Here is a 12177-nt window from a genome sequence, read left to right on the forward strand (position 1 = left end):
CCTGGTGTGTTGGCGCACGTCTCTACATTTTGGTGGGTTCAGATTTTAATACCTGACGTAATTTTGAACTACCAAAGGCTAAAGAAAGGCAGTTGAAGGGATTACTATTAATGGTGTGTATTAGGAACCTTTTGCTAAATATAATACATTACTACTGTAAAATAGAATATGCTGATAATACTGTGAAGAATTGTGTTCTCCACTGTCTGATAAATTAGTGTCAGAGAGCAGTTATGTGAAAGTTAAATATAATTTCATCATTATCATTAATTTTTATAAATTCTGAAAACCTTCCTGCTCTTGAAAGCACCAGGAGTCTTTGCATAATTAGAGAACTATCTACATTTTGCCACTTTTGTTGTCTAGTAATAAATGGTTTTGTTAGATAAATGATATAATATTCTTTCATAATTCAGGAGACTGTCAAGGGAAGGGCAGTTGACTTCTGCTAGACATTTAAATACTTTGCATCCAACACTCTGCTGTTAAAATAGTGAATAGATTGTATTAAGCTTGAGACTGCCAAGTAGTGCAGGCGACTTAGGTAATGTTAGGACTTCGCATTCAAGGAATACTCAGAAATTAAGAGAGAAGATGATTAAGAGAGATGATGATGATTATTATACTTTGTTTCTCTACATTAGCACATGTTTCTCTACATTAGTACATGTCGAGAAACAAAGTGTCATGTAGAGAAACAAAGTGTATAATATAGTCGAGTTAACCACTGTGTTATAATGATTAGTAATCCTAGTCTTGAAATTCTTTATGAAATAATTTCTGTTGAAGGTACAATCTGATATGACCTAATGGTCACTATTATTGAAGCCAAATGACTCAAAGGCATTTCATGCAGCCTTAATAATAAGTGAGTTCTTTTTTTAAAAACTTTTCTTTTCTTTTTTTTTTTTTTTTTTTTGAGTTGGAGTCTCACTATGTTGCCCAGGCTGGTCTCAAACTCCTGGCCTCAAGTGATCTATCTTCCCACCATCCGATCCCAGATTATAGGCGTGAGCTACCATGTCCAGCACAAATGAGTTCTTAACTAATTTTTCTGAAAACTGGCATATAAACAGAATTAAGCAGTTAACCTGTCTTTCCTTTACAGTTGTTTCTGAGGGTTACCAAATAATTTATGTAGCGAAGTTTTTTTTGTTTTTGTTTTTTGAGATGGAGTCTCACTCTGTCACTCAGACTGGAGTGCAGTGGCGCGATCTCAGCTCACTGCAACCTCTGCCTCCTGGGTTCAAGTGATTCTCATGCCTCAGCCTCCAGAGTAACCGAGATTACAGGTGTGTGCTATCACTCCTGGCTAATTTTTGTATTTTGGGTAGAGACAGGGTTTTGCCATGTTGGCCAGGTTGGTCACAAACTCCTGGCCTCGAGTGATCCACCTTCCTCGGCCTCCCAAGTGCTGGGATTACAGGCGTGAGCCACTGCGCCTAGCAGTAATTGATATGACAACTTTTTTTTATAGAAAATCTTTAGCCTGTTATGGTGGCTTAGGCCTGTAATCCCAACACTTTGGGAAGCCGAGGCGGGAGTTTGAGACAACTCTAGCCAATATGGCGAAACCCTGTCTGTACTAAAAATACAAAAAAGTTAGCCAGGGATGGTGGCTCGTGACTGTAGTCCCAGCTACTTGGGAGGCTGAGACGGGAGAGTCGCTTGAACCCGGGAGACGGAGGTTGCAGTGAGCCAAGATTGCGCCACTATACTCCAGCCTGGGTTACAGAGCAAGACTCCATCTCAAAAAAAAAAAAAAAAGAAAATCTTTAGATAATAGATGCAGAAGGAATGATAGATCTTATTATAGATAGATATTATAATTTTGCAACCCATGCTGAAATAATAGATTTTGGCTAGGGTTTCTCAATCTTGGCAATATTGACATTTCAGGCCAAATAATTTTTTTTTGTGGAAGACTGTTTTGTGCATTGTAGGATGTTTAGCGGCATCCCTAGATTCTACCCACTAAATGCCAGTTGTCCCCCTCAGTTTACAACCAAAATTATTTGCAAATTACCAAATGTCTGCTGGAAGGAAAATCACTCCCGATTGAGAACTGTTGATCTAAGCAGTGATCATCAGTACCGCCTTTTTTGTTTTAAAACCTTACAGTCTGTGAAAATGCCTTCCTGAAACCATTACATAGTTTTTCTGCAACTTCATAATTGATGGCTTAAACTGATAGCAGTTGAACTAAACTGATCAATAGTAACATCACAGAGAGATAACACAAACAATGTGTACCTTTTAATTTGGTAGGATAAGAAGTGGTATACAATACCAACTGCGAAATAGTAAGTATTCTTGCCAAAGAACTAAATCTGATTCAAATCAGGCCTCTAGGTCTAACTTCTTCTGTGTGGAAAATACAGGAGGACATGTTAAATGACACCGGAGGAGTATAACCAGCAAAATTCAGGATATGGAAAATTCTACAGAACAAAAGGCCTGGTATCATCAACAAATAAATAGCAAGTGGAGAAAAAAGAGGAGACTAAACAAGAGTTAACGAACTTTTTCTGTAAAGGGTGCCAGATAAAAGTAGTTTAGGCTTTGCAGACCTTATAGACTCTTGTCACAAATGCAAAAGCAGTCATAGACAGTACATAAACTAATGAGCATGGCTGTCGTGTCTGGTAAAAGTTTACTTACAAAGCCAGGTGTAAAGGCCAGTTTACACGTGGCTATAAATAAACTTTGTAAAGGCAGGTTGGAGTTTGCTGACCCTGAATTAAAAGATGTTTAAAAAGACATCCAAGTGTATTGTGCCACTGTACTCCACTCTGGGTGACAGAGCAAGACTCCGTCTCAAAAAAAAAAAAAAAAAAAAAAAAAAGACATCCAAATGCAAGTGTTAGGCCTTGCTTGGATCTTGTTTTAAGCAAATCAACTGTTTTTTAAAAACATCATTTATGGGACAATCAGGGAAATTTGAATAGTGACTAGGTATTTTATGGTCTTAAGTAATTATTGTTAATTCTTTTAGGAGGGATAATGGTATTGTACTTATTACAGGAAACTTTATTTTTTAGCGATATGTAACAGTATTTATAGATGAAATAATATCAGGATTTGCCTTAAGTCTAGTTGGAAGTAAGGGTGGTTCTTAGACATAATGGACTATAGCCTGGTGTGGTGGCTCACACCTGTAATTCCAGCACCTCAGGAGTTCCAGGCTGCAGTGAGCTGTGATCACACCACTGCATTCAAGCAGGGCGGCAGAGTGAGACCCTGTCCCCATATATATGAGATGGATTACAATGTATCAAAGATTCAAAGCCTGTTTGTCAAGAGAAAATCTTAAAACTGGAGTGTAGTTTTTGTAAAGATATTTGCTGTTTGAATAAAATGAACAAATATTTGACAAACTTTATAGTTTTCTGCTTTTGTATATCTTATGTTGTTTTTCAGAAATTTCATCTGTGTAAAGATATGTCAATATCTTTGAAAGAATGTTTTGATTGAGTAGGCCACAAATTAGTAGTCTAGGGCAGGGGTCAGCATACTTAAGCCCATTGCTTCTTTTTATAGATACAAATACAGTTAGTTAGAGCATAGCATGCATATACATTTATGTGTTGTTCATGGCAAATTTGAACTACAACAGCAGAATTTAGTCTTGCAGCAGAGACTGTATGTTCCACAAAGCCCAAAATATTTACTCTCTGGCTCTTTATAGAAAAAGTTGGCAGACCCGTAGTCTAGAAACAGATAAAACTTCTCATATCTGGCCAGGTGCGGTGGTTCATGCCTGTAATCCCAGAACTTTGGGAGGCTGGGGCAGGCAGATCACATGAGCCTTAGGAGTTCAAAATGAGCTTGGGCAACATGGTGAAACCCCTTCTCTACAAAAAACAAAAAACAAAAAACAAGAATTAGCTGAGCATGGTGGCATGTGCCTGTAGTCCTAGCTACTTGGGAGGCTGCGGTGGAAGAATCATCTGAGCCCAGGGAGGTCAAGGCTGCACTGAGCCATAGTTGTGCTACTACACTCCAGCCTGGGTGACAGCAAGACCCTGTCTCAAAACAAAACAAAAAAACTTGTTTTGTTTTCTTTGGCATGTATTTTTGATCTAATGATTAAAGTCAGCAAGCAGTTCTGTAATCCAGACCACCACCTTGATGATGTATTTCTTTGTAGAAAATCTTCAAAGACTATTCTTAACCTTCCTATTTATAGAAGTTGTTTTCTGAGTCCTTAACGTTTTTTGTGTTCTGTCCTCAACACCATTTTCCCCAAGATAATGTCCTTTAATTATCCCTCTCTTTGTTCTTACCCTACACTTCAATATTTACCCTACACCTAAAAAGTTTCGGTACAATGTGGAGAGTGAATCCTTCTGATATGTTCTTAAAAGTATCCTTTTTATTTAGTTGATTTAATACTATTCAAATTCATTACATGTGTTGTGAATTTTGAATTAATTTTTAAAATGAAAATCACATTGTTCTTTTTACATCTTTGAAGGTTTTTAACATGTGGAACTAAACTTCTATACCTTTGGACTTCATCACATACAAATTCTGTTCCTGGAACAGTTACCAAAAAAGGATATGTCATGGAAAGAATAGTGCTACAGGTAATGGTACTTCTTGACATGTAGAGAAGTGTAAATTGAAATTTCTTCATAAAATGTGTGTGCGTATACCATGACTTGGGTTGTTAAAGAAACCTAACTGGTCTTGTTTTAATCTCAGGATCTATCTTCTATTTTAATATCAATATTTCTGAGAAGCAGTAAAACATACACTGTACTCATCCCAAGAAATATGTATGTGCTATTGAGAATTACCAACAATGGTAATCAATTGCAACAAGAAGCATTAATTTAATATTCAATGTAAATACACCCTGATTGCTAAGAAAAAAATCTATTGTCTTAAAGACAAAGAGGTTAATGTGACAAATATGTAGACTCTAATTTGATCAATTTCTGTTAAATTTTAAAGGTTGATTTTCCTTCTCCTGCATTTGATGTAATTTATACAACCCCTCAAGTTGACAGAAGCATTATACAGCAACATAACTTAGAAACACTAGAGAATGATATGAAAGGGAAACTTCTTGATATTCTTCATAAAGACTCATCACTTGGGTATGCTCTGTTTATTCTGTTTTGGGCTAAGTATCTCCTATAATGTAAAGGTCAAGTTAAGGCTTACATTAAATATCCTGATTCTGTTCATGATTTATCAGCTTTCTTGGTGTGGAAAGTTTTCTATTTACTTTTTTTCCTTTTTTTTTTTTTTAATAATCTACAAAATTTTTGTCTCGAGGGCCAGCTAGTATTTAACTTATTTTTAAAATTATATAAAAAGACTATATAACTGCATAAAAGTTTAGAAATTTGTCAAGTCAAACCTTTTTACTTAAACAAAAAGCAAACAATAGACTGGCAACTATATTTACAATAAATATTAAGAGTTTTTTTAACCGTAAAGAACTTCTTATTAATAAGATTAAAACCAACAACTCAGTAGTCAAGGAGACTAAGTATGAACAAGCAATTTTTTTAGAAAAATACAATGCTTTTAAACAATCTGAAAAGATGTTCAATTTCTCAGTAATCAAGGAAATATAAATTAATTCAAGATATCATCTAACACATCAGAGTGGCAAAAATTAAAATACCTTGTTAAAAGTGTTGATAAGGATATATAAAATGGGAATTACACATTTGCAGAAGTACAAAAAGCTACGTCTCCTTTGGAAAGCAATTTGGCAAAATCTACAAGGTTATAATGTGTATATTCTGTGACCCAGCAATGCCATTTCCAGTTATATAAAACTCTTTTATATTTTCTTATGGAGACAAGAATATTCACTGCAGTATTTATTTGGATTATTGAAAAACTGTTTGGAGACTGGGCGTGGTGGCTCATGCCTATACTCTTGACACTTTGGGAGGCTGAGATGGGAGGATTACCTGAGCCCAGGAGTTGGAGACCAACCCTGACAATATAGTGAGACCCTGTCTCTACAAAAAAATTAAAAGTAGCCAGGCACAGTGTTGTGCATCTGTAGTCCCAGCTACTCAGGAGGCTGAGGTGGGAGAATTGCTTGAGCACAGGAGGTCGAGGCTGCAGTGATCCGTGATCTCATCACTGCACTGCAGCCTGGGCAACAGAGAACACCCTGTCTCAAAAAAAAAAAAAGAAAAGAAAAATTGATTGGAAATGTCCATCAGTAGGGATTAAATTAAGACACATTTATCTGGTACAGAACCATGTAACTATTAAAAATGAGATTATAGACTGAACGTGGTGACTGATGCCTATAATCCCAGCACTTTGGGAGGCTGAGATAGTGGCACACACCTGTAATCCCAGCTACTTGGGAGGCTGAGGCAGGAGAATCGCTTAAACCCGGGAGGCAGAGGTTGCAGTGAGCCGAGATCGCGCCACTGCACTCCAGCTTGGGTGACAGAGTGAGACTCCGTCTCAAAAATAAATAAAAATAAATAAAAATGAGATTATAGCTGTATGTACTAATGTTTAAAATAGGTTAGCTGAAGAAAACCAGGAGTAGAATCGTGTATATAGTGTTATTACCATGAAAATAAAGGAAAAAAGAGGATCTACATATATCCACATTTGTGCCTTTGTATGAATAAACTATCTCTGGAAGATCATACAAGCTTAGGTGTTTGCCTCTTGGGAGGGGAATTAGAAGGAGAGAAATTTCACTATGTACCTTTTTCAGTATTTGAATTTTTTCATTACTCCACATGAAATGAATATATATATATACACATATATATATATAAAAATTAAGACACATTTATCTGGTACAGAACCATGTAACTATTAAAAATGAGATTATAGACTGAAAGTGGTGGCTGACGCCTATAATCCCAGCACTTTGGGAGGCTGAGATGGTGGCACACACCTGTAATCCCATCTACTTGGGAGGCTATATATATATATATATATATATATATATATAGATGGATGGATAGTAAAATAGTGAAACATTTCATTCATGTAAACATTTGTGATTAAGCTGATTTCTAGTGCCTGGCATCTCATTAGAGCTCAATAAATTTTTATTATACTGAATTATCCTTCATTTTCATAACTAAGGCTCTTTTATCAAGACATAGTCATTTCTTTCAGTTCCCAGATTAGCATTAATTACTGGCATTTGCCGTACATTGCATTTTTCTATTCCAAATTAGTATTAATGATTTTACGCAGAAGTAGCTGTCCCAAATAAATAAATTTCTTCTTTATATTTTTAATCATTGAGATTATATTATGCTATCACTGAGAAGTAATTTAATTCTATTATATATGCAGACTTTCTAAAGAAGATAAAGCTTTTTTATGGGAGAAACGTTATTATTGCTTCAAACACCCAAATTGTCTTCCTAAAATATTAGCAAGTGCCCCAAACTGGAAGTGGGTTAATCTTGCCAAAACTTACTCATTACTTCACCAGTGGCCTCCATTGTACCCACTAATTGCATTGGAACTTCTTGATTCAAAGTAAGTCAAATACATTTATTTGCTATTGTTTTATTGTCAGTTTTTCCAGTAAGGTATGTTGCCAGAAGTATTTCCTTTCCTTTTAACATGAAAGCAATTCAATATAATGCAAATGTGTAAATGTATATTTGTACAAACATATCTTCTGCATTGAAGTTGTCAGTAAAGCATTTCATGTCCTTTAGAACTAGCCTAAAGAAAGGGTTAGGTTGTAAATTTTGAATAATTTGTATTTTTATGATGTGGGCCAAAATGAATTTTTGTAAACTTAAGATTCCTAAATAGGCCAGGTGCGGTGGCTCACGCCTGTAATCCCAGGACTTTGGGAGGCCGAGGCAGGCGAATCACAGGGTCAGGAGATCGAGGCCATCCTGGCTAACACAGTGAAACCCTATCTCTACTAAAAAATAGAAAAAATTAGCCTGGCATGGTGGGCGCCTGTAGTCCCAGCTACTCGGGAGGCTGAGGCAGGAGAATGGCGTGAACCCGGGAGGCGGAGCTTGCAGTGAGCTGAGATCGTGCCACTGCACTCCAGCCTGGGCGACAGAGCAGGACTCCATCCTCTGCCCCCAAAAAAAGACTCCTAAATAATCCCTAAATTGAATCTGTATAGCACAATAAGATTGTCTTCTTACAAAAAGAAGACATACATTGCTTTTGAATAAAAGAGATATCTTAGTGTTCTTTGTCAGGACCAGATTGAGATTGTGTTTTCAGGAAATAGAGCTTCACTGGAAAGAAATCACTGTCCAATCTTGGTTTTATGGTAATCTTCTAGATTTGCTGATCAGGAAGTAAGATCCCTAGCTGTGACCTGGATTGAGGCTATTAGTGATGATGAGCTAACAGATCTTCTTCCACAGTTTGTACAAGTGAGTTTTTTTACTAGATTACCTCCCTTTATACTTTCACTCTAGTTTTTTATGGGAACTTGCTAAGGGATCCCCCTTCTGTTTAGGTTAAAAGTAGTTTTGTAGTGTGGGAACACTGAGGGGCATTGCATTTGGATTTAGTGTGAATTTTTTTCCCACTATTGTCATCTGCCCCACTTGAATATTGTATACAGGTACCTGTATTTTTAGTTTTCAGACTTTTTAGAACAAACCAGACTTGAGCTTTTCCTTGATTTTTCTTTACTGGTGAGTTGAACATAGCTAACGAATGTTATTCTATACTTTTGTGCTTGATTTATTCATTTGGCATAGGTTAATTCATCTATCTAATTTTTATAAGTATCATCTTTCATCAGTAAGAGTAATACTTGCTTTATATAGTTTCTCTTTTGATAGTTTTATTGGAACAATTTAGCATGGGGACGGACCACTAATAATTCTTACTTTCTTTTACGTGTAGGCTTTGAAATACGAAATTTACTTGAATAGTCCATTAGTGCAATTCCTTCTGTCCAGGGCATTGGGAAATATCCAGATAGCACACAATTTATATTGGTAAGATTTAAATTCTATTAATTACCGTATTTCCATTCCTAGAATTTATAGAAATGCCATACTCTGTAAGTCTAAATGGCATGCCACACTACTTATTGTGGATACCAGATATTTTATTGAAGTTATTATTTTTAAAGGAGCTAAATTTACCCTCTAATGCAAAAATTTGAAAACCCTCATTGCAAAAATTTGGTATCTTATAGCTCTATAATAATGAATGGGTTTTGACTTGCTTATGTAGCTTAAAATAAATTTCTGGTTATCAAAAATTGAGGCCAAGCGTGATGGCTCATGCCTGTAATCCCAGCACTTTGGGAGGCTGAAGCTAGTGGATCGCTTGATCTCAGGAGATTGAGATCAGCCTGAGCAACATGGTGAAACCTCATCTCTACCAAACATACAAAAAAATTAGCCAAACATGGTGGTGTGTGCCTGTAGTCCCAGCTAGTTGGGATGCTGAGGTGGGAGGATTGCTTGAGCCTGGGAGGTGGAGGTTGCAGTGAGGCAAGATCACACCACTGGACTCCAGCCTGGGCAACAGAGCCAGACCTGGTCTCAAAAAAAAAAAAAAAAATTGAACTTATTTTTCCAAGAGGTTCACCTAGTTCTTAGAAGTGACTAACATAAATATTTTGCTGTATTAGGCTTCTGAAAGATGCCCTGCATGATGTACAGTTTAGTACCCGATACGAACATGTTTTGGGTGCTCTCCTGTCAGTAGGAGGAAAACGACTTAGAGAAGAACTTCTAAAACAGACGAAACTTGTACAGCTTTTAGGAGGAGTAGCAGAAAAAGTAAGGCAGGCAAGTGGATCAGCCAGACAGGTATGTACCCATAAAAGGTAACATAAATGTGTCAGTGTTAAAGGAAGGATCTTTATGGTGCTGACTGATTAAGTTGCTACTCTTTATTGGTAGACTCCCAGTAGAACTCTAACTATACCCATGCTATTTGGGGCAGATAAATTCAAAGATTGTTTAAAATATATAGGAACATATTTCACAACCTGTTAAAATCAGTGATTTTCCCATGCTTATTTATTTCCATGCTTATTTATTCCTTTCTGATGAAAATGGTTTTCTTGAATTCCTTTATCTCCATTATCAAAGTCCACAGTATTTTCATCACACCAGAAAGAAAGCATGTCCCCATTTTCCCCTCCCAGCTGCTAAACTGTTTTCTGTCAATATGGATACGTCTGTACTTCTATATGAATATTCTGGACACTTCATGGCCTTTTCTATCTAGTTTCTTTCACTTAGCATAAAGTTTTCAGAGTTCATCTATGTTCCAGCATGTTTACTATATGCCGTTTTGGGTTGAATAATATTCCATTGTGTGGATATACCACATTTTGTTTAAACATTTATCAGTTGGTGGACATTTGGGTTGTTTCCACTTTTTGACTATTAATAATAATACTGCTGGCCGGGCACGGTGGCTCACACCTGTAATCTCAGCACTTTGGGAGGCCCAGGCAGGCAGATCACGAGGTCAGGAGATCGAGACCATCCTGGTTAACAAGGTGAAACCCCATCTCTACTAAAAATACAAAAAATTAGCCAGGCATGGTGGCGGGCACCTGTAGTCCCAGCTACTCGGGAGGCTGAGGCAGGAGAATGGCGTGAACCCAGGAGGCGGAGCTTGCAGTGAGCCGAGATTGCGCCCCTGCACTCCAGCCTAGGCAACAGAGCGAGACTCCGTCTCAAAAAAAAAAAAAGAATAATACTGCTATGAATAGTCACGTATAAATTTTTGTTTAAACAATTGTTTTCACTTAAGAATGGCATAGCTAGGTCATATGGTAGTTCTCTACTTAATTTTTTGGGGAATCATTAGAATTATTGTCTGTAGCAGCTATATCATTTTACATTCCCACCAGCAATATAGAAGGGTTCCAGTTTCACCACATCCTCACCAACATTGTTTTTTTCCTGGTTTTTGATTATAGCCATTCTAGTGGGTGTGAAGCAGTGTTTTGTTGTGGTTTTGATTTGAATTTCCCTAGTGACTAATGATATTGAGCACATTCTCATATGTTTGTTGGCCATTCGTATTTCTTCTTTGGAGAAATATCTATTCAAAGTCCTTTGTCCATTTTAAATTAGACTGTCTTTTTGTTGTTGAGTTGTAAGCGTTATTTATGTATTTTGGATACTAGACCTTTATCACATACACTATTTGCAAATATTTTTTTCATTCTGCAGTTGTCTTTTTACTTCCTTAATAGTGTCCTTTAATATATTAATACAGAAATGTTTAACTTTAATGAAGTCCATTTTATCTGCTTTTTTCTTTTGTGGCTCATGGTTTTAGTGTCATATCTAAGAATCCATCATCAAATCTAATGCCATAAAGATGTTCACCTGTGTTTTTTTCCTAAGCTTTTCTAGTTTTAGCTCTTATTGTTAGATCTTTGATCCATTTTGAGTTAATTTTGGTATGTGGTATGAAGTAGAGGCCCAACTTTATTCTTTTGAATGAGGTTATCCAGTTGTCTTAGCACCATTTGTTAAAGAGACCCCCTCCTTCCTCTTGAATGGTTTTGGCATACATGTCAAAAATCAGTTGACCCTGTGCTTGCTTCGGCAACACCCTAAAATTGGAATGATACAGAGAAGATTAGCATGGCCTTTACACAAGGATTACATGCAAATTCACGAAGTGTTCCATTAAAATTTTTTAAATAAAAAAAAAAGTTGACCACATATATGGGTTTATTTCTAGACTCTCAATTCTATTTCATTCATCTATATGTCTATCCATATGCTATATTTGGTTGTTTTTTTTTTTTTTTTTTTTTTTCCTTTTTCCTTGAGACAAGGTCTCTGTTGCCCAGGCTAGAGTGCAGTGGGTGTGATCACTATTCACGACAGCCTCAAACTCCTGGGCTCAAGTGATTTTCCCGCTTCAGCCTCCCAAGTAGCTGGGATCACAGGTGTTTGCTGGCTTTTTTTTTTTTTTTTTTTTCTTGTAGGGACAGGGTTTTGCCATGTTGCCCAGGCTGGTCTTGAACTCCTGGGCTCAAGCAGTCCTCCTATTTTGGCCTCCCAAAGTCCTAGGATTACAGGTGTGAACCATCCACCCAGCCTATACTTTTTTAAATTACCATAGTTTTATAGTAAGTTTTGAAATTGGACAATGTGAGTCCTCCTACTTTGTTCTTTTTCATTATTATTTTGGCTATTCAGGGGACACTTGCAATTTCATATTAATTTTAGGAACCATGTA

At 36.7% G+C, this 12177-nt stretch overlaps 1 protein-coding gene and 1 non-coding gene across 6 annotated transcripts in view; both read left to right on the top strand.

Moving 5' to 3' along the window:
- The window catches only part of PIK3C2A (phosphatidylinositol-4-phosphate 3-kinase catalytic subunit type 2 alpha), a 116820-nt gene that overhangs the window by 76806 nt on the left and 27837 nt on the right, over window positions 1–12177 (top strand). For all 5 annotated transcript variants that reach the window (XM_037999644.2, XM_073017987.1, XM_037999645.2 and 2 more), the window contains 6 exons: window positions 4478–4589; window positions 4960–5105; window positions 7309–7497; window positions 8276–8369; window positions 8851–8945; window positions 9590–9770. In XM_037999644.2, the coding sequence (XP_037855572.2) occupies window positions 4478–4589; window positions 4960–5105; window positions 7309–7497; window positions 8276–8369; window positions 8851–8945; window positions 9590–9770 (817 nt within the window). The remainder of the gene's footprint in view (window positions 1–4477; window positions 4590–4959; window positions 5106–7308; window positions 7498–8275; window positions 8370–8850; window positions 8946–9589; window positions 9771–12177) is intronic.
- Window positions 11528–11630, top strand: LOC119624566 (U6 spliceosomal RNA). The gene has a single exon (XR_005240730.1). It is a non-coding gene; the product is annotated as a U6 spliceosomal RNA (small nuclear RNA).

This window comes from Chlorocebus sabaeus, chromosome 1 (genome assembly GCF_047675955.1).
Source record: "Chlorocebus sabaeus isolate Y175 chromosome 1, mChlSab1.0.hap1, whole genome shotgun sequence".
NCBI lineage: Eukaryota > Metazoa > Chordata > Mammalia > Primates > Cercopithecidae > Chlorocebus > Chlorocebus sabaeus.